The 26,141-nt window shown below is 39.6% G+C and overlaps 1 protein-coding gene across 4 annotated transcripts in view; it reads left to right on the top strand.

The window, feature by feature from the left end:
* The window catches only part of LRP1 (LDL receptor protein 1), a 1,015,507-nt gene that overhangs the window by 346,479 nt on the left and 642,887 nt on the right, over window positions 1-26,141 (top strand). For all 4 annotated transcript variants that reach the window (XM_068367027.1, XM_068367026.1, XM_068367028.1 and 1 more), the window contains 4 exons: window positions 8,250-8,444; window positions 11,635-11,732; window positions 18,392-18,489; window positions 19,558-19,686. In XM_068367027.1, coding sequence (XP_068223128.1) covers window positions 8,250-8,444; window positions 11,635-11,732; window positions 18,392-18,489; window positions 19,558-19,686 — 520 coding nt within the window. The remainder of the gene's footprint in view (window positions 1-8,249; window positions 8,445-11,634; window positions 11,733-18,391; window positions 18,490-19,557; window positions 19,687-26,141) is intronic.

Raw genomic sequence — 26,141 nt, 5'->3', positions numbered from 1 at the left:
CTATTCCCCGCTCTCCACCATCTGAGTTTTCGCTGGGCATGCAGCCAGCTAAGTCTACCTATACTAAGCTAGTCCTAGCAAGGTCCTCTAAGAGAGCGTTAAGGATCTTAGGGGAGTGGTTGCAGACTAAGCAACACCTTGGCAAGACTTCGTTCATGTTTCCTCCGACTAAGCTCACTTCTAAAGCGGGCGTTTGGTATGCCACAGGAGAGGAACCAGGCTTGGGAGTACCTGCCTCTGCCCAGGCTGACTTCTCAAGTCTGGTAGACTCGCCTCGTAGAACTGCAATGAGGCGCTCTAAGGTTTGCTGGACCTTCTCAGACCTTGATCACTTCCTGAAGGGTGTTTTTAGAGCATTTGAGATGTTCAACTTCCTAGACTGGTGCCTGGGGGCCCTCAGCAAGAAGACCTCCCCTGCGGACAAGGATTCTGCCATGCTATTAATGTCCTGCATGGATAAGGCCATTAGAGATGGATCTGGCGAGCTTGCGTCGATGTTTGTATCAGGGGTTCTTAAGAAAAGGGAACAGCTTTGTACCTTCCTTTCCTCCAGCATTACACCTTGTCAAAGGTCTCAACTCCTTTTCGCTCCGCTCTCGAAGTTCCTCTTCCCCGAAGAGCTGGTTAAGGACTTGTCTGCTGCCCTGATACAAAAGGACACACATGATCTTGTAGCCTCATCGGCTCGTAAGACTAAGGTTGCTACCTCAGTCCCCAGGACTTATCGCACCCCAGTGGCTGATACTCCTGCTACGAGGTTCATACCGCCCTTTCGTGGTAGAGCCCCCAGCCGAGGAAGCTCCCGTCCAGACTCTTCCAGGAGCAAGTCTAGGAAAGGTTCCAAGGCCTCTAAAGGAAAAAACTGACTCTCCGCATCTCCAGACAGCAGTAGGAGCCAGACTCAAGAGCTTCTGGCAAGCCTGGGAAAAGAGAGGTGCAGACGCCCAGTCTGTCAGTTGGCTGAGGGAGGGTTACAGGATTCCATTCTGCCTCAAACCCCCTCTGACCACATCTCCCATCTACCTCTCTCCCAACTACAAAGAAGAGGACAAGAGGCTAGCGTTGCACCAGGAGGTGTCGCTACTTGTGCAGAAGAAGGCAGTGGTTATAGTCCGGGACCATCAATCCCCGGGCTTCTACAACCGTCTTTTTCTGGTGGCCAAGAAGACAGGAGGTTGGAGACCGGTGCTGGACGTCAGCGCGCTCAATGCGTATGTCACCAAGCAGACGTTCACGATGGAGACGACGAAGTCGGTCCTAGCAGCGGTCAGGCAGGAGGACTGGATGGTCTCGTTGGACTTGAAAGATGCCTACTTTCACGTTCCTATTCATCCAGACTCCCAACCTTTCCTGAGATTCGTTTTTGGAAAGGTTGTCTACCAATTCCAAGCCCTGTGTTTTGGCCTAAGCACAGCTCCTATGGTGTTCACGCATCTGATGAGGAATATAGCAAAATTCCTCCACTTATCGGACATCAGAGCCTCCCTCTACTTAGACGACTGGCTGTTGAGAGCCTCCACGAGTCGTCGCTGTCTGGAGAGTCTCAACTGGACTTTGGACTTAATCAGAGAACTGGGTCTGTTAGTCAACATAGAAAAGTCTCAGCTCATTCCCTCCCAATCTATTGTGTACCTGGGAATGGAGATTCGGAGTCAGGATTTTCGGGCTTTTCCATCGGTCCCCAGGATAAGCCAAGCCCTAGATTGCATCATGAGCATGCTGAAGAGGAGCAGTTGCTCGGTGAGACAGTGGATGAGTCTCACAGGGACCCTTTCATCACTGGCCCTGTTCGTCGAGCTAGGGAGACTCCACCTCCGCCCTCTTCAATTCCATCTTGCAGCTCATTGGGACAAGGGTTTGACTCTCGAAGCAGTCTCTATCCCAGTCACCAAAGAGATGAAGACCACTCTCTTGTGGTGGAAGAACAATCTCCTTCTCAGGAAGGGCCTATCGTTGGCTATTCAGACCCCCAATCTTCATCTCTTCTCAGATGCATCGGACTCGGGCTGGGGTGCGACCTTGAGCGGACGGGAATGCTCGGGAACGTGGAACGAGGAACAGGGAACGCTCCACATCAACTGCAAGGAGCTACTAGCAGTTCATTTAGCCCTGCTGAACTTCAAGTCCCTCCTGCTAGGCAAAGTGGTGGAGGTGAACTCAGACAACACCACAGCCTTGGCTTACATCTCCAAGCAAGGAGGGACCCATTCGAGGAGCCTATACGAGATCGCAAGGGACCTCCTCATTTGGTCAAGAAGTCAAAACCTCACTTTGGTCACGAGGTTCATTCAGGGCAACATGAACGTCTCAGCAGATCGCCTAAGCAGAAGGAATCAGGTCATTCCCACGGAATGGACCCTCCACAAGAGTGTGTGCAACAGACTTTGGACCTTGTGGGGTCAACCTACCATAGATCTGTTTGCCACCTCCATGACCAAGAGACTTCCGCTGTACTGTTCCCCAGTTCCAGACCCTGCAGCAGTTCATGTGGATGCTTTTCTGCTGAACTGGTCCCATCTCGACCTTTACGCATTCCCACCGTTCAAGATAATAAACAAAGTCCTGCAGAAATTCATCTCGCACGAAGGGACACGGCTGACGCTGGTTGCTCCCCTTTGGCCTGCAAGAGAATGGTTCACAGAGGTACTTCAATGGCTAGTCGACATCCCCAGGACTCTACCTCTAAGAGTGGACCTTCTACGTCAACCTCACGTAGACAGGTTGCATCCAAACCTCCACGCTCTTCGGCTGACTGCCTTCAGACTGTCGAAAGATTCGCTAGAGCTAGAGGCTTTTCGAAGGAGGCAGCCAGTGCGATTGCCAGAGCTAGAAGGGTTTCCACTCGTAGAGTCTACCAATCTAAGTGGGAAGTCTTCCGGAGCTGGTGTAGAGCCAATTCAGTATCCTCTACCAATACCTCTGTGACCCAAATAGCTGACTTCCTATTACATCTTAGGAATGAGAGATCCCTTTCAGCCCCTACGATTAAAGGGTACAGGAGTATGTTGGCTTCAGTTCTCCGCCACAGAGGTTTGGACCTTTCTTCCAACAAGGACCTTCAAGACATCCTTAAGTCTTTTGAGACTTCTAAAGAGCGTCGTCTATCCACTCCAGGCTGGAACCTAGACGTAGTCTTAAGGTTCCTTATGTCACCTAGGTTCGAACCTCTCCAGTCAGCTTCCTTCAAGGACCTTACACTCAAGACTCTTTTTCTCGTCTGCCTTGCTACAGCTAAGAGAGTCAGTGAGGTTCATGCCTTCAGCAAGAACATTGGTTTCACGACCGAATCTGCAACATGTTCTTTTCAGCTCGGATTCCTAGCAAAGAACGAACTTCCTTCACGTCCTTGGCCTAGATCGTTTGAAATACCTAGCCTCTCCAACATGGTAGGTAACGAACTAGAGAGAGTTCTTTGCCCTGTCAGAGCTCTCAAGTATTATCTTAATAGGTCTAAACCTATTCGAGGACAGTCAGAAGCCTTATGGTGTGCCATCAAGAAACCTTCGAGGCCCATGTCCAAGAATGGGGTTTCGTATTATATAAGGCTTCTGATTAGAGAAGCCCATTCTCACTTAAAGGAGGAAGACCTTGCATTGCTGAAGGTAAGGACCCACGAAGTAAGAGCCGTAGCTACTTCGATGGCCTTTAATTAAAACCGTTCTCTGCAGAGCATAATGGATGCAACCTATTGGAGGAGCAAGTCAGTGTTTGCATCATTTTATCTTAAAGATGTCCAGTCTCTTTACGAGAACTGCTACACCCTGGGACCATTCGTAGCAGCGAGTGCAGTAGTAGGTGAGGGCTCAGCCACTACATTCCCTTAATCCCATAACCTTTTTTAACCTTTCTCTTGAATGCTTTTATTGTTGTTTTTATGGTTGTTACGGTAGGCTAAGAAGCCTTCCGCATCCTTTTGATTTGGCGGGTGGTCAATTCATTCTTGAGAAGCGCCTGGGTTAGAGGTTGTGTAGAGGTCCTTTAGTAGGGGTTGCAGCCCTATATACTTTAGCACCTTTGAGTTGATTCAGCCTCCAAGAGGAACGCTGCGCTCAGTAAGGAAGACGAACTTAAAAAAGAGGCAGAGTAACGGTTCAATTCGACTTCCTTACCAGGTACTTATTATTTCATTGTTATTTGAGATAACTGTTATATGAAATATGGGATACTTAGCTATCCTTTAATCTTGTACACTGGTTTTCACCCACCCCCCTGGGTGTGAATCAGCTACATGATTATCGGGTAAGTTTAATATTGAAAAATGTTATTTTTATTAGTAAAATAAATTTTTGAATATACTTACCCGATAATCATGATTTAATTGACCCTCCCTTCCTCCCCATAGAGAACCAGTGGACCGAGGAAAAATTGAGGAGGTGTCAACAAGAAGTACTATAGTACCTGGCCACAGGTGGCGCTGGTAAGTACACCCCCTTCTAGTATTGTGATAGCTGGCGTATCCCTCCATAGAATTCTGTCGGGCAACGGAGTTGACAGCTACATGATTATCGGGTAAGTATATTCAAAAATTTATTTTACTAATAAAAATAACATATTATCTGACAAAATAGAATGTTGTGTTTTAAGCCCAACCTACTATTGAACATAGACTTTAGGAAAGTAAAGCATAGATTTATTTTGTGTATTGTAATTGATTGAGACATTTTAAGAAAAAGATTTTTGTTTCTTCTGCTATATGTATGCACTGTATGGCACCAGAGAGAGAGAGAGAGATAGAATTGTATTCATATGTCTAAGTGATAATTAATAATAATAGCTATAAATGCACTGTATGAAAGCTATGATAGCTTATAACATATTGGTGCTGATGTAATATTCATTAAGAAGTTTTGAATAAGTTAAGAAATTATATAAACATTACTGGGGTATTTGTATGTGCTTATATTCTCGAGAGTGGCATCTTTAGATCAGCTGATCACAACTTAAAGTAAAGAAAAGAAGTCACATACATACATATACCAAGGCACTTCCCCCCTTTTGGGGGTTAGCCAACATCAAACAAATGAAAAAAAGGGGACATTTCATCTCTATGTTCCTCCTAGCCTGACAAGGGACTCAACCGAGTTCGGCTGGTACTGCCAGGGTGCCACAGCCCACCCTCCCCCATTATCCACCGTAGAGGAAGCTTCATAACGCTGAATCCCCTACTACTGCTACCTCCGCGGTCATTCAAGGCACTGGGGGAAGCAGCATGGCCTACCAGAACTGCGTCACACTCGCTCGTCATTGATTCCTATTTCTAGTATGCTCTCTTGCCTCTCTCACATCAATCCTCTTATCACCCAGAGCTTTCTTCACCCCTTCATCCACCCAAACCTTGGCCTCCTCTTTTACTTCTCCCATCAACTCATGCATTCATCACCTTCTTTAGCAGAGAGCCATTTTCCATTCTCTCAACATGGCCAAACCACCTCAACACATACATATCCACTCTAGCTGCTAACTAATTTCTTACACCCGTTCTCACCCTCACCACTTCATTCCTAACCTTATCTACTCGAGATACACCAGCCATACTCCTTAGACACTTCATCTCAAACACATTCAATTCCTGTCTCTCCGTCACTTTCATTCCCCACAACTCCGATCCATACATCACAGTTGGTACAATCACTTTCTCATATAGAACTCTCTTTACATTCATGCCCAACCCTCTATTTTTTACTACTCCCTTAACTGCCCCCAACACTTTGTAACCTTCATTCACTCTCTGACGTACATCTGCTTCCACTCCACCATTTGCTACAACAACAGACCCCAAGTACTTAAACTGATCCACCTCCTCAAGTAACTCTCCATTCAACCTTACACCACCTTCCCTTCTCGTACATTTCATAATCTTACTCTTACCCACATTAACTCTCAACTTCCTTCTCTCACACACCCTTCCAAATTCTGTCACTAGTCGGTCAAGCTTCTCTTCTGTGTCTGCAACCAGTACAGTATCATCCGCAAACAACAACTGATTTACCTCCCATTCATGGTCATTCTCATCTACCAGTTTTAATCCTTGTCCAAGCACTCAAGCATTCACCTCTCTCACCACTCCATCAACATACAAGTTGAACAACCACGGCGACATCACACATCCCTGTCTCAGCCCCACTCTCACTGTAAACCAATCACTCACTTCATTTCCTATTCTTACACATGCTTTACTACCTTTGTAGAAACTTTTCACTGCTTGCAACAACCTTCCACCAACTCCATATAACCTCATCACATTCCACATTGCTTCCCTATCAACTCTATCATATGCTTTCTCCAGATCCATAAACGCAACATACACCTCCTTACCTTTTGCTAAATATTTCTCGCATATCTGCCCAACTGTGAAAATCTGATTCATACAACCCCTACCTCTTCTAAAACCACCTTGTACTTCTAAGATTGCATTCTCTATTTTATCCTTAATCCTATTAATCATTACTCTACCATACACTTTTCCAACTACACTCAACGAACTAATACCTCTTGAATTACAACACTCATGCACATCTCCCTTACCCTTATATAGTGGTACAATACATGCACAAACCCAATCTACTGGTACCATTAACAACACAAAACACATATTAGACAATCTCACCAACCATTCAAGTACAGTCACACCCCCTTCCTTCAACATCTCAGCTCTCACACCATCCATACCAGATGCTTTTCCTACTCGTTTCATCTAGTGCTCTCTTCACTTCCTCTCTTGTAATCTCTCTCTCATTCTCATCTCCCATCACCGGCAGCTTAACACCTGCAACAGCAATTATATCTGCCTCCCTATTATCCTCAATATTCAGTAAACTTTCAAAATATTCCGCCCACCTTTTCCTTGCCTCCTCTCCTTTTAACAACCTTCCATTTCCATCTTTCACAGTCTCTTCAATTCTTGAACCAGCCTTCCTTACTCTCTTCACTTCTTTCCAAAACTACTTCTTATTCTCTTCATATGACTGACCCAATCCCTGACCCCACCTCAGGTCAGCTGCCCTCTTTGCCTCACGTACCTTGCGCTTTACTTCCACATTTTTTTCTGTATATTTTTCATACTTCTCTATACTATTACTCTGCAGCCATTCTTCAAAAGCCCTCTTTTTCTCTTCCACTCTTACCTTCACGCCTTCATTCCACCATTCAATGCACTTACTCATGCTGCCTCCAACAACCTTCTTGCCACACACATCACTTGCAATCCCAACAAAATTTTCTTTTACTAACTTCCACTCCTCCTCTAAATTACCAGTTTCTCTTACTCTCACTTTGTCATATACCATTTTCAACCTTTCTTGATATTTACTTTTTACCCCCGGTTTTATTAGCTCTTCAACCCTCACTAGCCCCCTTTTACATCCACCTACTCTATTCCCCCACTCTTTTGCTACAACTAATTTTCCTTCCACCAAAAAATGATCAGACATACCATTAGCCATACCCCTAAACACGTGCACGTCTTTCAATCTTCCAAACATTCTTTTAGCTATCAACACATAATCCATTAATGCCCTTTCTAGTACTCTTCCATTTGCCACTCTTGCCCATGTATACTTGTTTTTATCTTTCTTTTTGAAAAAGCTAGAACTTATCACCATCTCTTGCTAAACAGACATATCTACCAGTCTCTCACCACTCTCATTTTCACCTTGTACGCCATACTTCCCAATGACACCTTCTACCTCTCCAGCACCCACTCTAGCATTTAAGTGACCCATGACAACTACCTAATTCCTTCTACCCAGTCCTTCTACACCTAGTTAATTCATTCATATTGCCCAGCAATAACTCTTGAAAAAATTTCACAGGAATTACTAACAGATCCAGAAGACATCCTTTATTGTTTCAAATAACCTTAAATCACACAAAAAAATACAATCTGTAGGTGGTAAAACTCCAACTTAACATTACAAGGGGGACAAGTAAATTGTGATGACAAAGGATTTGTGGCATACCCCTGCTGAGGTCATTGCCATTAACTGCCATATTATCTCAGTACAGTACATTACTAAAGGCCTAAGTCATTGAAAAGAGAGGAAATTGGGAATTTTCTAGTTTTAGGATAAATGTCCTTATTAGTCCAAACTTAAAGAGAGAAGTACTATAAACATCCGGTGAGTATAGAAATAATGAATTTTAATAAAGTTACATTATTATGATTTGGTAAAATGAACTGTGCTTGCTTAAATATCTTTTTAAGGGTCTCATTGGCATTTTAATCTTGAATTCTGTGTTGTCTCTTTCAGGAAGAAAGATCACGCATTGAATCATGCAGCATGTCTGGTGAATATCGACGTACAGTTATTAATGTGAGTGAGATAAGTGGCGGTGGTTGGCCAAATGGACTTACTCTAGATTATGCATTACGCCTCATATATTGGATTGATGCAAAGTCTGATTCAATTCATGCAGCAATGTATGATGGCTCTCATCATAGGGAGGTAAGAAAAGTACAGTATTTTTGATAGGTTTTTTGATTTTAGAAGAACTATGAATGAACATTTTTTGTGATAAAAACAATTTTAACTATGAAATTTGTTATTTTCATACTCGCCTGATATTCATATGGCTTTTCTCCAGAAGCTCAGTGTAATTGAAATTTTCCTGTCAAATTTGAAGGTTTGGACTTCTAAATTTTAACAAAGGAAGCAAGTGATGTCAAGAGCTTGTGAAGTTTTTCACTATTCAAAGATAGCTGAACGTTATACAGTATTGTCCGAAAGGGGAGTTGTATCATTATTGTCATTCTTCCCACTATAATCAACTCCCTATCTCTTCCCTAGCTTTCCCTTGAACTAACAGCTAGTTTCCTTTTGTGCGTTGCACTGATAAATTTCCATGTGTGGTACCGTGAGTGAAATGTATTTTTCACAATGATTAGTTAATTCACAGAGTTGTCCCCGACACGATACACAAAGGAAATATCATGAACTAGCAGAAACAATTCATGTATACATTCCAAGCAGTAATTGCTGACAAAGCCAAGGGAAGCCATCTTAAATTCTAATTGTCTAGATTGCAAACAATCTGGAGAATGTGTATTCGCGACCAAAACGCCAAAGAAACTGAAGGGGACAGAGTATCTGGCACGACAGCTCTGGTATTCTTACCACTTACTGCTTGAAGGTTCTATTCCTTTTTTAAGGGCATGGATTTAGTGAAGCGAAAGAGAATTGTAAAATGTTAAAATTTTTTAAATCTTAAAATTTCACGGATTGTGTTGATTAAACCAAGCTTCTGGTGAAGCAACATGAACATGAGGGACGGTTCATAGAAATAAGTCCTTAAAACTTGGAAATTCTGTCAATTTGAAAATTTTTGGGCACTTTTCTTATCTAATGAAAATTCAGCCGTTACTTCTTAATTAGTAGTGAAGTGAATCATGAAAAAATGTAACGTCTCTCCTTGGGTCATTTTCTATTTTTCCTATTAAAAGACTATAGTTTCTCTTTTAAAGGAAGCCCTTCAAGTAACATTTGATTTTCAATCTAACAGCATGCATGCTATCAGACCAGAATTTATATTTCTTGATGATATGAGGATTTCTTGCAGAAGAACACATTGTGATTTTGGCGCATTGATATTTTTTTTACATATAAATACATTTTTTTTGTAATCCCTACAAATATTTGATATAAATAAATTTTGTTTGGAGTCCCTTTAAATATTCAATATGGCATCCTTCAAAAGTTCCCTTGTACTACCTTTTTAAGAACTTTTTAGCATCATTATTGAATTTTTAAGTATAAGGTTGCAAAGGGTAGATATTGATGGGTACCATATCAACTATAGGCGTGAAATATTTGATAATTCTCAGGTTACTGTTCCTTACCAGTTATTTTTCGCACTATATGTACATGGCTGGAAAGACAAGCTTGTTGCATATGCAGATGATTTTGTCTTTGTATCAATTTCATTTCCTGAATTTAGAACTGCAGTTGCTGAATATTTTAATAGAGATCTAGCTAAAATTTATACATATTGCAATTTATTGGGGATGGAGTTGAACCCAAAAATTTTTTTTAAGTATGATTGTAAGTATGTCTAGTTGTTGCTCAACATCCATATCTTTCCAGTGACAAAGTCTCTTTAACTATATACAACTCTTTTAAAATTCTTGGTGTGGTTCTTGATTGCAAATTTACGTTTGAGAAATATATCCAGTCTGTTTCTTCTTCAATTGCTAAAAAAATGGGCATATTGAGAAACTACTTTATGACTTTTTGTGACCAATCTGTCCTGAGGAAATATTTCAATTCTTTCATTCTACCATTTTTTTAATATTGCTCTCCTCTCGGGTTTTTAGCTGCTGACTCATTTTAATTTGTTAGACAAAAATTTGCAGTCTTAAATCCTAATTCCTGGTCTAGATATCAATCTATGGCACTGCCATTTAGTTAGTTCTCTCTGCATGCTGCTTAAGATTTTTCATAATTCTGGCCATCCTTTGCATTGAGATCTTTACAGTCTGCCTACTTGGTAGGCTGTTAATTTTAGAAGTGTTGCCTTCTCCAACTTAAGGCACAATACCACCAGTATAACCTTCCCTATGTCATTAATTGGTCCCAAAAGACCTAAAGTAAGTCTATTTTTTTATGTAGGTCAGATTTTCACCCTATAAAGTGACCTATACCTTTCTTTCCTTATACACACAATGAACACAATGAAGTACTTACTGCCTGCTATAATTTTATAAAAACCAAATACTGTACCTACATTAATAAGCTTCCAATAGAATTACAGTATTGTAAAATGCAGCTCTTCAGTGTTATTGTGCTACATAGAGACCTACATAAGGTCTAGTAAGATGGAGGAACATTTTATTTTTGTATTTAATACTCAAGGATAGGTAACATAAACTCAGAACTGACGTATGTGGAACAGATATAGAGAGGATGTTTACTGGGAATTTTTATTTCAAGTGTGCTTAGATTTTGGAGTGATCTTTCTAATCTGATTGTTGAATTGATGGAACTTTAGAATTTCAAACTTGCTGCAAATGCTTTTCTGTTGAATAAGGTAACACAAGTCTCTGATATATTTTAACATTACTGATGATTTTTTACTGATGATAAAATATTTTATTTTATTGCTTCTCTTTTATAGAATAATTCTTATTTCTCTATTTCTTTTCTGCACTGGGCTGCTTTCCATGTTGGAACCATTGGCTTGTAGCACTCTTCTTTTCAGCTACTGTAGGGTTGTAGTTTTTCTAATAATAATGCAAATGGAAAAAGGAGCATCTGTTTTTTTTTTTTTTTTTGTCTTCTTCAAACATACTAATTTGAAATGCATACTAAATATATACCGTTTATCCATATAGTAATGTGTGTACAGTACCTGGTTTTCCAAATAAGATTTCTTAGTATCTTTATTGTAGAAATGAGTCTTTTATGAAAATAAAGAAATTTCCTATTTCAAAAGTAGAAGTATTTTTAGAATTCTCCATAATATTACTGTTAATTTATGTTTTAATATTTCCATTTCCATGAAACAGGTAGTAAATTCTTTCTACTTTGTTTTTATGAATGTGATTACGCTATGAAATTTAATATCTTTTGATATTTTTAACTTGTATCCTTTTAAATATCAAACATGTCTATGATTGGTGAATATATCTTTTTAACACAGATTCTTCGAGAACATCATCTATTATCTCATCCATTTGCTATTACTTTGTTTGGCAACTATGTGTACTGGACTGACTGGAGGACAAACTCTGTTATCAGGTAAGTGTTGTGATTATTATGCTATTTGCAGTGTATGCTGTGCACTCTAATGCAACCATGTAAAAGGTTTTTGCCTTTGATTGTCCTACTACATCATAAACACATGACTTCTATTATCTTGTTCTTGGGGTGTTTGAATGTGCGTGAATGTAGTACGATAGAGTAAAAGATGTGAGATTGGAAGTATGTTTATGAATAGAAGGATGGATAAATTGGCTTTGTGTGAGACAAAGATAAAAGGGAAAGGTGAAGTGATGTTTGGTGAAATGTCTGGTAGAGTGTCTGGGATTGAAAGGGGAAGAGCAAGAGAAGGTGTGGCTTTATTGCTGAGTGAATGGATGACAGGTAAAGTAGTGGAATGGAAGGAGATATCATCTAGGTTAATGTGGGTAATGGTTAGGTTGGGTAGGGAATGTTGGACTTTTGTCAGTGCGTATGGGCCAGGTTGTGAGAAAAGTGAAGAAGAGTGGTATGAGTTCTGGAATGAATTAACTAGGTATGTAGAATGACTGGGTAGAAGGAATTAGGTAGTTGTCATGGGTCACTTAAATGCTAGAGTGGGCGCTGGAGAGGTAGAAGGTGTCATTGGGAAGTATGGCATACCAGGTGAAAATGAGAGTGGTGAGAGACTGGTAGATATGTGTTTTGAGCAAGAGATGGTGATAAGTTCTAGCCTTTTCAAAAAGAAAGATATAAACAAGTATACATGGGTAAGAGTGGCAAATGGAAGAGTGGTAGAAAGGGCATTAATGGATTATGTGTTGATAACTAAAAGAGTGTTTGGAAGATTGAAAGACGTGCACGTGTTTAGGGGTATGGCTAACGGTATGTCTGATCATTTTTTGGTGGAAGGAAAATTAGTTGTAGCAAAAGAGTGGGGGAATAGAGTAGGTGGATGCAAAAGGGAGCTAGTAAGGGTTGAAGAGCTAGTAAAACTGGGGGTAAAAAGTAAATATCAAGAAAGGTTGAAAATGGCATATGACAAGTGAAAGTAAGAGAAACTGGTAATTTAGAGGAGGAGTGGAAGTTAGTAAAAGAAAATTTTGTTGGGATTGCAAGTGATGTGTGTGGCAAGAAGGTTGTTGGAGGCAGCATGAGGAAGGGCAGTGAATGGTGGAATGAAGGAGTGAAGGTAAAAGAGGAAGAGAAAAAGAGGGGTTTTGAAAAATGGCTGCAGAGTAATAGTATAGAGAAGTATGAAAGATATAGAGAGAAAAATGTGGAAGTAAAGCGCAAGGTAAGTGAGGCAAAGAGGGCAGCTGACCTGAGGTGGGGTCAGGGATTGGGTCATTCATATGAAGAGAATAAGCAGAAGTTTTGGAAAGAAGTGAAGAGAGTAAGGAAGGCTGGTTCAAGAACTGAAGAGACAGTGAAAGATGGAAATGGAAGGTTGTTAAAAGGAGAGAAGGCAAGGAAAAGGTGGGCGGAATATTTTGAAAGTTTACTGAATATTGAGGATAATAGGGAGGCAGATATAGTTGCTGTTGCAGGTGTTGAGGTGCCAGTGATGGGAGATGAGAATGAGAGAGAGATTACAAGAGAGGAAATGAGGAGAGCACTAGATGAAACGAGAGTAGGAAAAGCATCTGGTACGGATGGTGTGAGAGCTGAGATGTTGAAGGAAGGGGGTATGGCTATACTTGAATGGTTGGTGAGATTGTTTAATATGTGTTTTGTGTTGTCATTGGTACCAGTAGATTGGGTTTGTGCATGTATTGTACCACTATATAAGGGTAAGGGAGATGTGCATGAATGTTGTAATTCAAGGGTTATTAGTTTGTTGAGTGTGGCGGGAAAAGTGTATGATAGAGTACTGACTAAAAGGATTAAGGAGAAAACGGAGACTGCAATCTTGGAAGTACAGGGTGGTTTTAGAAGAGGTAGGGGTTGTATGAATCAGATTTTTACAGTTAGGCAGATATGCGAGAAATATTTAGGAAAAGGTAAGGAGGTGTATGTTGCGTTTATGGATCTGGAGAAAGCGTATGATAGAGTTGATAGGGAAGCAATGTGGAATGTGGAAGGCTGTTGCAAGCAGTGAAAAGTTTCTACAAAGGGTAGTAAAGCATGTGTTAGGATAGGAAATGAAGTGAGCAATTGGTTTCTGGTGAGAGTGGGGCTGAGACAGGGATGTGTGATATTGCCGGGGTTGTTTAACTTGTATGTTGATGGAGTGGTGAAAGAGGTGAATGCTCGAGTGCTTTGACAAGGATTGAAACTGGTAGATGAGAATGACCATGAATGGGAGGTAAATCAGTTGCTGTTTATGATACTGTACTGGTTACAGACGCGTAAGAGAAGCCTGGCCGATTAGTGACAGAATTTGAAGGGTGTGTGAGAGAAGGAAGTAGAGAGTTAATGTGGGTAAGAGTAAGGTTGTGAGATGTACGAGAAGGGAAGGTGGTGAGAGGTTGAATGTCATGTTGAATGGAGAGTTACTTGAGGAGGTGGATCAGTTTAAATACTTGGGGTCTGTTGTAGCAGAAAATGGTGGAGTGGAAGCAGATGTACTTTGGAGAGTGAATGAAGGATGCCAAGTGTTGGGGGCAGTTAAAGGAGTAGTAAAAAATAGAGGGTTGGGCATGAATGTAAAGAGAGTTCTGTTTGAGAAAATTATTGTACCAACTTTGATGTATGGATCGGAGTTGTGGGGAATGAAAGTGACGGAGAGACAGGAATTGAATGTGTTTGAGATGAAATGTCTGAGGAGTATGGCTGGTGTATCTCGAGTAGATAAGGTTAGGAACGAAGTAGTGAGGGTGAGAACAGGTGTAAGAAATGAGTTAGCAGCTAGAGTAGATATGAATGTGGTTAGGTGGTTTGGCTATGTTGAGAGAATGGAAAATGGCTGTCTGTGAAAGAAGGTGATGAATGCAAGAGTTGATGGGAGAAGTACAAAGAGGAAAGCCAAGGTTTAGGTGGATGGAGTGAAGGAAGCTCTGGGTGATAGGAGGATAGATGTGAGAGAGGCAAGAGAGCGTGCTAGAAATAGGAATTAATGGCGAGCCATTGTGACGCAGTTCTGGTAGGCCCTGCTGCTTCCTCCGGTGCCTTAGATGACCGCGGAGGTAGCAGCAGTAGGGGATTCGGTGTTATGAAAGCTTCATCTGTGGTGGATAACGGGGGAGGTTGGGCTGTGGCACCCTGGCAGTACCAGCCGAACTCGGTTGAGTCCTTTGTCGGGCTGGGAAGAACGTAGAGAGGAGAGGTCCCCTTTTCTGTTACATTTGTTTGATGTTGGCTACCCCCCAAAATTGGGGGAAGTGCCTTGGTATATGTATTTATGTATTTTGTTCATGTGCCATGAAACTGTCCTGGAGGCTTCAGTGTGAGTTCAAACAAAATCTTTAATTAGCTGAAAATACAATTTGCATGGCATGTTTGGCTTTTAGGCTCTATGGTTCTTTGTGTGGATAAAAAAAAGGGCATCAGATTTGATCATTGTACTTAAATTTTTTTACTTCATATTTGCAGTTTATTTTCTGAATTCCTTTTTATTGTTTTCTTTGTAATTATGATTTATTTTGTATTTTTTTATGGCTCTTTTGATATGTTGGGTAGAGCAACTGGGCAAGATTTTTGTTATAACATCATATTGTGTTGACCTCTTTATTGACTGATTGACATCCCTGACAGCATAAAAGAACAGGTTTATTTTAGATATTTATTGAAAATGAAAAATTCTGCTTTAGTGTAAAATAGTCCTATATTAGTGTTAAAGCCTTAGTTGAACCACACACACATATGGTCCCGAATAAGGATAGGATTTTTTTTAATTTTCTTTATTGTACATTTTATGATAATTTTCTTACGTAATTTACATGAGATTGTTTGGGTCAAATTTATGTCAGCGTAGCTAGTGTTTTTTGTCATATAACTTATGATAATCCTATCCAGAAATGTTTTATTGTGATTCTCATTATTTTGTTATAAATATAATCTTGTTAATAAAAATAAAGAACCTGAAAGAAAGACTATGGCTCAAATATTAAGGTCTCTACAGCAATTTGAAAATTTAATTTATCTTTCTTTATATGCTAAGTGCCAAGTCTCTTATCCTTGGCACAACATGATATGCAATATATCTTGGTCGTCAAAGAGTTAGTATCCTTGGTAACAGATTCTTAATACTCCTAAGGAAGAATTGCAATCTACCCCAGTCTTTATTGAAATGTTATATTGACTAAGGAAACATGTAAGAAATAGAGGAAGTTAGTTTTCTGTTCACAGTGAAATTTTAAGTCTTTTCCGAATCCTATGATTGATGCATCCAAAAATGTTGGTAGCCTAGTGGATAACATTTCTGGTTTACGATTTATGGGTCAGATGTTTGAGCCCTGCTGAAAAGTTTTTACTAAGTGTTCACAACCTGACTGTCTCCGATTTTAGGAATGGGGTCTTTGGTGGTAGCCTATAAGCCTATCTGCTGCTTAATATGCAGCCATTGCCTGTCCTTTCATAGTCCTAGCTTAGATGGAGATAGAGCTGCGGCACTTATCATTTGCAAATACATCTGCCTTCCAGGACATTGTCCTATCCCTTGCCTCTGCCCCTTCATAAGCAAAAATATAAAAAAAGACTAAATTCCAATATTTTTATGATTCCATTTGATATTTTATACTAGGGTGTAGTAACTTGAGGTTATTGAAGATTATGTTAAAATATCTTCAACTACTGTCCCAAAACTTGATGATATTGTGAATTTAGTACTTTCAGATAACATTTTTAGGTTTGATAGTCCTTAGAATTCAAGTTTCAAAGTATTCCATGTAGTGATCAGCTAAAAGTGGTGATAATGGGCTATCCATATTACAACTGAATATTTTGTTTGTTGAAATTTATGATGAAATAAAATCCAATGTTAGGTACACAGAGGTTGGTTAAGCTGGGACTAAAGTATTTTGGATGCTTTTATGTTACATGAAATCACTGATGAAAGTCATGAGTTTGTGTGAAGAAATTAGATTTGGTTATAAAAAGTTATTCATTTCTCTGAACCTCCCCTTATGTTCATATTGCCTTTTCTCCAGAAGCCCAGTTTATTGACATTTACCCCCAAAATTTATTAAAAATTTTCCCATTTTCTTTCCTTTCAAAAGGTACATACCCCTAGTAAAGTAATGAAACCATCATGCAAATATTCAAGACCCTACAGTTGCATCCAGACAGTATAATATTCTTTTGTGCTCAGAAACTTTGGTTTCTATTATGAGGCACTCATCTAAGCTCCTTATAACTGGTTTTAAGAAACCAATAATTTTGAAATGGGATGCCATTCCTAGGGCCAGGGGAATGCCGGTGTATATTAGGGCTTTGTACCCTGCTTCTCATAAGTCCTGCTATGAATGTACAAATATGGAAAATCTAGGTTTTGGACAACTAGGCTAGCCTACCAACAGGTTCACACAACTTAGCCCAAATACAGTACAGTTACTATAGATAAATAAAGATGAAATCACTGTTAAATATTCCTATTTTACTTAAATGTAAAACTATATACCGTAATTAAAATGAGTATATTATATGATTTTAAGTCGATCCTTCCAAACTACTAACCTATTAATGAACCATATGCATTTAGAATACCCTAACAACAACACAATATAGGTCGAGAAAATAGATATTTTCATAATTACAAAAGTATCTCTCATGTAATGGGCAAACCCTGACTTTTTCATCCAAAACTTGTAATATATACTAGGTAATTTTGTTTCAATCATCATGAATTTAGTAATCTCATCCCTTGTCAAAATTACTTGAAAACAATGTCGATTTACAGTAGAAGCTTAAAATTTTTCAAGAAATTCATGCACTTTTTACAATAAAGTACAGTAATCATTATCATAATAGATTTGACTAGACCTCTCTGTGTTTAAGTTTTTCATTCTCATAAGACTTGAGTAAAGGTTTTCTTTTCTTAGTTGAGGGTAGAATATAAGCAAACCAAAGTGAAGTTTGACTGCCAGCTGTTAAAAGGCCAATGAAGAATGTGGAAAAAGTAAAATAGAGAAAGAATTGCACATGAAACTGGAAAGACACTTTAAATATCTTTAGCTATATTGTTTACAAAGTAATATTCAAGATGCTGTATACTGTAAAGGTATATACAAGTGGAAAAGTGTAGCAACATTGCCATAGATGAGGTAACCAGAAAAATATTTTTCAAGTTGAAGTTAAGCATTTTTTCAAATGAAAACATATTGTATTTTGATTTTGAATTAATGCAAGACAAAAATGTATACAAGTCTCAAGATATTATTAGATAGTAAGCATTAGGAGAACTAGAGGGAAATTATTGGATCACATCAGCAAAGCATAAGATGCTATTGCTATTGAAAGAAAGTCCATGAAACCAACACTTGAAAGCTGAAGGAATTATTAGAAGAGATGACCTTTAGAAAAAATTGTACATATAAGAGCTTTGTGTTTATATTCTTGGAAATTTAGTCATTCAAATAAATCTTTTACAGAATTGAGAAATTATCATTTCAATTCATTTTTTAATTGTTAGATTCTGTCTAGTGAATAAAGGGGAAGTACATAAAGAGAATTAGTTACTGTATTGGTGTTTCCATAATTATGTATTTTTCCCCAAATAGATGCTTAATTTCATCAGTATAGTTAGAATGATTGTAATTTTTGTTATTTCTCTCTTTCAGTGCCAACAAATTCAATGGTTCAGATATTCGGGATATTCAACGAACTATCACTCAACCTTTTGATATTCATGTCCTTCATCCCAGCCGACAACCAAGAGGTAAAATAAACTGCCCAATAATGTTTACATTTATTTATATGACACTTCAATAATTAGTGAATATGAATGTACAGAATTCCTTGATATCGTTTCTGAAGCCTAAAATTTTGGGGTAAGGTGTTTGTTAGTCTCACTACTCTAACTGATATATGTTTTGTATTACATCAAGCTCATAGCACTTGTAATATGAAATCCTTAAATGACTAATACGGTCTTTATGACTTGCTTCACTTTTACAAATGACACTAATGTTATAGTCAAACTTTTATCGCCTTATTACACTAGTTATGCCTTATTTCCTGACCTTGCTCACTCATAAGATCCACTATGTCAGTACCAGATTTTAGATGACCTTACTATTGGAAGACTTTTGCACATACAAGGCTTCTCATATATATGTGAATAATTGAGTTTTGCTAACCAGATGAGATTTATAAGACAAAAACTTTTAGCAAAAACCCACCAGTATACATTATAAAAAGTACCACATACTAACCCCAAACTTGAAAGTCTGGACAATGCAATGAATAAGTTAACTACCTTTGTTACCTCCAAAGGCACTATTCAAAGGTATGCCTGGTTCCTATTTTTTTTTTTTGTGCATCCAGGAACTGTAAAGAGTAGAATTGGGTATATATAAACTAATAGATTAGTATTCAAGATAAAGTCTATTTATAAAATTATCATCTGGAATGCCATGCACAACAGGATTAAAACTGGATGAGATACTTAAACTACAGTAACTTAAAGCCATAGTCTGCCCATAATTCTGGATAACAAATTATTCTGTTTGAGAACATACATATAATTGAGAGGGGTCTGCATTCAGTTTCTGTAAAATACAACTAAAGTATTCAGATGTCTATAGTAAAGTTTTTCAGGTCTGTGAAATCATCATTGATCACTATCATAAGACTCCCAGGAGCTTCTTTATACTTTATATTCCCCCCCCCCCCCAAAATAAAAAAAAATTCTTTGCCAATTAATACCTATGATCTGAATCCTTATACTGTATTACTATGTAAATATCTTATATATACTGTTATAAATTTGATATGTTTCTTTCAGATGGTCCTAATCCATGTGCTAAAAACAATGGGGGATGTTCACACTTATGCCTCTTGAGCTTCAATGGTACTTATCAGTGCAACTGCCCACACATCATGAGCCTTGGTCCTGATGAAAAGACTTGCATCCGTAAGTCTCACATATGAAGTAGTAATTATATATTTAAGATATGTGATCAATATAAATTACAGTATATTATACAGTAGTTACAGTAGGGTCCCGAATTGTGCGAGAATTTGGTCGATCAATGACCTCGTATAAATGGAAAATCACATATTTCGAAACACAACTAACAGAAATAATTCCATTGGGGCCATGGCAACCAGCAACTTGCCTATTCAAACGTGTTTACTACCCATTTCCAATACTTTCTTATGTACTATACTATATTTTTTTATAATATCAAATTGTTCATGTAAATAAATCAAACATTTAATATACTTTAAAGTTCTAATAACTTAAAAAAGGTTAAAATTACAACCAGGATGGGTGTAAACACCATATATTTCTCGTTATAACACAAACCCAAAATACAGACAAATTTTAAAGTTGTCATATCTATTGTATAAGACAGCTGGTGAATAGCCAAACCATCACTCTATAGACTAGCTTTTGTTGAATCATTGAAAATTCAGAATTATCAAAATAAAGGCAATTTTATATTATGCGTTTCCTAAACATGCCAAAAAGCATAATAAAAAACGACAACCGATGTTTTTTTTACGTTTATCTCTGATCATAACGAAGAAACAGACACATTTACACATCTGTGTATAGGTTAGTTTTTGCATCGACAGCAGTCTTACCAAGTATTGATTACTCTATATGTTGATTTTGTTATTACCAATGTTCTACTTAATTTTTCTTAGAACTTCCAAATAAATGAAATGAATGCCATTTATATAATGTTTTTCTTTATGACGCCGCCTCAAACGGAAACTTTCCATTCGTTTACTGTACGCTCCATCTTCGATCATAATAAACAAACGAAGGCATTAAACACGCATGAAGAAAATGATAAATAATGATATTAAAAGCTTTTAGTAAATATGTTATTACAAATATTATTTACCGTATCTATATAAATTCCTAGATACATGTACGTAGCAAAGCAGGAAAACTTTTTTTTTCTTTTTTTTTTGCGTGTAATCAACCTTAACAAACTGCCGCTAATGACAGAATGATAATTTACGATAATTCTAAACTGTTACGAAAGATAATTATCCATTTCATATCAAAAATACTTTTCCTAACTTCAGTTATAAGTCAACTTGTACCCACCTCAATTATGGAACTGTCAGAAAAAAAGTAAAAGAAGAAGAAAGTACTAGGCTGGATTTTAAAGTCATCAAACAATTAAGTTACCGCTATAATGTTCGATGTGACAGAGATGGTGCGAGTTTGGAGAAAGTAAGGAAAATTGAATCATCCAAAGATTTCATTTGTTAAAGAGATAAAGGTAAAAAATGAGAGGTAGCGAAAGGTAGCCTAGCGAGAGAGAGAGAGAGAGAGAGAGAGAGAGAGAGAGAGAGAGAGAGAGAGAGAGAGAGAGTGTGTGTGTATGTGTATGTCTGTGTGTTTTAGAAGTACTAAACAAAAATTGTGATAGATTAAAACACAGTGGTGCTTCTGTAATATTAACTAACTGTATACTGTAGATGGCTTGAATAAGTTAAGAAATGGTATAAACAATACTTTGTTACTGTATTCGTACGCGCATATTATTGAGAGCGGCAGCTAGACATCAGCTGATCTGATCACAGCCAAAAGTTAAACAAAAAGAAGTCAGCAATACTCAATTTTTAGAACACACCCGAAATTCAAAAACAAATGCACATGTTTCCTTAAAGCGTAATTAAGGGATTTTGACGAAGGAAAAATCTATTTCTGGGCGAGAGACCTGTGCCGCCCAGTGAAATGCTCCTTTTACATCATTTCTAAGGTAAAAACTGCTATGAATTTACCAGAGAAAAAATTGTATAGGAATGCTAGGTTGAACCCAGCTCGCTCACCTAATAAGGTGTCGGTATAATAAACTGGGGCGTGATAAATCATAACCAGAGGTCTCGCACCATTTAGATATCTCCTCTCAACATCCCCGTTCAGCGAGGTGCCGTTCAACACCCTAGCTCCGATCTCTACTACCAACAGTCTAACCCACGCCAGTGACGTCACTCCTTATAGCACCCAAGATTGGGGCCAGAGAAGGGAGGGAAGGGTGGGTTCACTGGGCGGCACAGGTCTCTCGCCCAGAAATAGATTTTTCCTTTCGTCAAAATCCCTTTTCTGGGCTCCGACCTGTGCCGCCCAGTGAAATAGTGCCAGAGAATAGGGACCCAAACTTGGCACAATACCTGAGGGAAGTAATAAATACAAAATAATACCAAACGTGATTTTAATATCAGAAAAGGATATACAAGGTATCCCGTAGGTAAGTACTCTCAACATTAAGTGCAAATAGTTAAAAACAATAATGGCAAAAAAATCCCATCCTAGGGATGGCAAGAAAAGACAAGCAGATAATGCAGATCAAATAAATAACATCCTTAATAGTAATTAATACAAACCAGCTCGTGGAGAGTAAGACTAAAAACAGGTATAATCAAAAACAATTCGTAGAAATTGAGATCATAACGGGGTATCAAACAATACACCATAAGGGTGTAGATCAGTGTTTCTTAAACATTTTTGTGCAGCGGACCCCTTTTATTAAAATTATTCATGTAGCGGACCCTTTATTATTATAATTTTCCTCTTGAGTTTGAAAGTGTTTGCAGGTCATAATATACTGTAATTACAACTGAATTATTTATTAATGGCTTATCTTCAACATAAATGTTTATATTTTGCTTAACATAATTTCCACAACATTGATAATTTTGCATACAAATTTTCATGAACTTAACAGCAACGCTTCCTCCTCATATCTCACAACCATACTGAATGCGATGAATGATACTGTTTTTGCTGCCTCACTACTGTTGGAATATCTGGCTCCAGTCTGCTGAGTTTCTGTCGCATGTTGGGTTCGACATTGATTCGGTTGCGCTTTTTCGTTTTAAGATCAACCAGTGTAGAAAATCCAATTTCACAGTTGTACGTTGTTGGGAACGGCATCAAGTGTTTCAAAGCAATTTCTGCAAGTCCAGGGTACTCTGGCTGGACTTGAGCCCAAAAATTGGCCAAACTTCTTTCCCTGAATAGGGTCTTCAGTGTCCCACTTGTTACAATCTCGACAAGATTATCAGCCTCTTTTGATGACAGGTTAACACTGACCTTTTCTATATCTACTTTATCTGTAACAAATGGATTTCTAATCCACTCAAAGCTTGGGTCTGGTTCTTCAAAATATTTTCCTAACTCTGAGTGAAGGCCTTGCAGATGGGCTTTGAAAGCTTGTGTTGTGTCACCATCTAACTCTTCCATCGGGCATCAGTCAGTACAATGTTGCCAAATCATAAACACCACTGCCTTCTATAAAGTTGTTTTTTTGTGTGTGTCTTTTTCGGAATTTCGTTGAGGATTTCACCCCAAGGGAGGAAGGCGGCATTACTTAATTCACTTCCATCCCAATGTGACTTAGCCACTGTAAAAAGCCATCAGGATTTGGTGCTACAAAAATAGGAATTTAGGACGTTTTGGCGGAAAATTTGACTGAAATCGATATAAAAAATTATCCTGCGGACCCCTTGGAATATTCCACGGACCCCTGGGGGTCCGCGGACCACACTTTAAGAAACACTGGTGTAAATCAAGTAAAACAAAACCAAAACTAGGTAGGAACAATAAGTAAGGCAGGTAGGAGGAAAGGAGGATAGAGCAAGACGTTGTGATTAAGACTCGGTACCTTCAGGAGGAACCACATTCCCAGCTGCTACTGTAGCAAATTTTAGAGCTTCCAAAGGTTTTAGGTAGTGGCGTTTAAAAACTTTAGGGGACTTCCAGCCTGTATATTTCGTGAGCTCATCAAATTTCATGTGATGGAAGAAATTAATTGAAGTAGCAACAGCTCGAATATCATGGAGATGGGGGAATGATTCAGGATTAGCCTGTTTAATAAAATAAAGGATTTGTTGCCTGATTCCTTTAAGGGTAATGGTTCCTCCATTTTCTCTAATGAATAAGGGCTCTGTGGTTGTAATGGAAGTTCTATTTAAGTAGGATTTCAGGGTGGTAACTGGACACAAGGATGGATCCCGAGGAAGTGGAACAATCTTCCAGGGAGACCATCTGTTCTGAGGGTCCTCATTTTTACCCAGGAAAACTTTGTTAGGGGAGAGAAGGACTTCTCCCGAAGAGAGGAATTCAATATGACTTGGGTCTCTAGACAAGGCTGATAGTTCTGAAATTCTGGAGCCAGAAGCGAGGCTCAATAGGAACAATGTCTTCCTTAACAGTGCCTTGTAATTGCAGGATTCATTAAGAGTGTCAGAGGCCAGCTTCAGGACATCGTTCAAAAACCAGGAAACTGCACTAGGGCGAGTTGATGGTTTTAATCTGGCACAAGCTCTCGGGATGGACGAGAAGTATGAATCCGTAAGGTCAATATCAAAATCAATATGGAAGATCTTTTTCAAAGCTGACTTGATCGTACTGATGGTGTTGGCTGCCAGGCCTGATTCAAAGAGAGTTCTGAAGAAGGTTACAGTTAGATTCATTGTCATCTTTTCAACCTTTGAGTCCTTTAAAAACTTAGCAAGTTTTTTAACAGCTGAGTCATATTGACGGAGGGTGGATTCCCTTTTGTCCGATTCCAAAAATAGGGTATTTAGAGGGTCAATATTTGCACCCTTATGAGCTGCAAACTTCATGAAGTCCATAAAGTTAGGGCACTCTGAATTCTTGAGGAAGCTAACACTCTGTCGAAGGGAGGTGAGAACCATGTCTGTTGCCATGAGGCAGTTCCTGACTTTTTCTGCCCAGACGAGCCAGTCGTCCAGATAAGCCACTATTTGAATCCCTTGGGTTCGAAGTTCTTGGATTACCGTCTCTGCTAGTTTGGTGAAGATCATGGGCGCTAAGTTGAGCCCGAATGGCATCACTTTGAATGCATAGGCTTGTTTGCCTAGTTTGAAGCCTAGGAAAGGACGAAAGTGCCTTGCTATTGGAACGTGATAGTAGGCATCGGTAAGATCTATAGAGGTGGTGACGGCCCCGCGGGGAAGTAAGGTCCGCACCTGAGAGACGGTTAGCATGTGGAACCTGTCGCAACGAATGAAGGAGTTCAGACGGGACAGGTCTAGGATCACTCTTCGCTTGTCTGAGCCTTTCTTTGGCACGCTGAACAAGCGACCTTGAAATTTTAAGCGATGGACTCTTTGGATTGCGTTCTTCTGCAATAGGTCTTCTTTAAACGATCTTAGTTCTTCCATTGGAAGTTGATAGAAACTGGTCGGTGGAGGGGGCCCTTTTATCCAGCTCCACCCCAGACCTTTGGAAATTATGCTGGAAGCCCAATTGCTGAACTTCCAATGGTCTCCAAAGATGTAAAGTCTCCCTCCTACCTGAAGATTTTCAATGGGCTGAAGATGACTTGCCTCCTCTGCCTCGGTTGAAACCCCTTCTGCCACCTCTGTTACGAAAGGCACCTCTGGCGCCAGAGCCTCTGTTGCGTTGGTAGCCTTGGAAGGAACCTTGGGACTCGTAGGTGGGGTTAAAGGCAGGGGAGGTAGCATACGAAGTTGATGCTACCTGTGCCTGAGGGACCAACACATACTGTTGTTGAGGTTGTCCCTTTGAAGTAGAAGGTTGGGTACCCTGTGTTAGTGGAACGGGTTGTACAATTTGAAGGGGCTGTCTGTTCTGGGAGGAATGGAAGGGCCTGAACCTCTTCCTGCCTCGGGCCGAGGTGCCAGCTGGTTCAAACTTCCGCTTGGGGACTAGGCCCCACCTAACTTTGAGGCTCTGGTTAACTCTAGCTGCCTCGCTGAGTACGGTGTTTACCAATTCCTCCGGGAAGAGGTCCGGGCCCCAGACCGGGGCTTTGATGAGCCTATTAGGCTCATGCCTGATGGTAGCCTCGGCCAACACGTGTCTCCGGCAATGGAATCTAGCGTTGAGAAACTCAAAAGCATCAACTAACAAGGTCTGTAGAAGGGATTTGGTGAGAACCTTAAAGAGAGGTTCCTCCTCGTAAGTGATGGCGGTCATCTCGGCCATAGTGGCTGAATTAATCGACCTACTGAGCCTGCACCGGGCCTCGAACTCAAGGCGGATTAGTGATTCCGGGAGCTTGGGGAGGCGTTCGCTGAACTGTGTGGAAGCACAGTCAGGGCTCAGTTTGCCTGTCGTGAAGGTGGCCGGGGCATTACGCCAGCACTCGTGGTCACTTGGGAAGAGGAGGGAAGTCAAGTCTGTCTCTCGGAGCTGGAGCAGAGGCTTTTCTTCCTTGGCAGTCTGATAGGCGATGTCCATGATCTTGGTGATGTATGGAGTGGGGGTTTGTTCGTCGACCACAAACATGGTGTAAGAGCTCGTGTTCACACAATCTCACTCATTTAATGCACGGACCCAGGTAGACTGGGCCTGTTCCTTGAGATAAATAACAGTCTCCCTAGGAACTTTATCTAAGCGGACCAGAGCCC

This window comes from Palaemon carinicauda, chromosome 44, assembly GCF_036898095.1.
Source record: "Palaemon carinicauda isolate YSFRI2023 chromosome 44, ASM3689809v2, whole genome shotgun sequence".
In the NCBI taxonomy this organism is placed as follows: Eukaryota; Metazoa; Arthropoda; class Malacostraca; order Decapoda; family Palaemonidae; genus Palaemon; species Palaemon carinicauda.
This window is presented reverse-complemented; position numbering and strand designations above follow the sequence as displayed.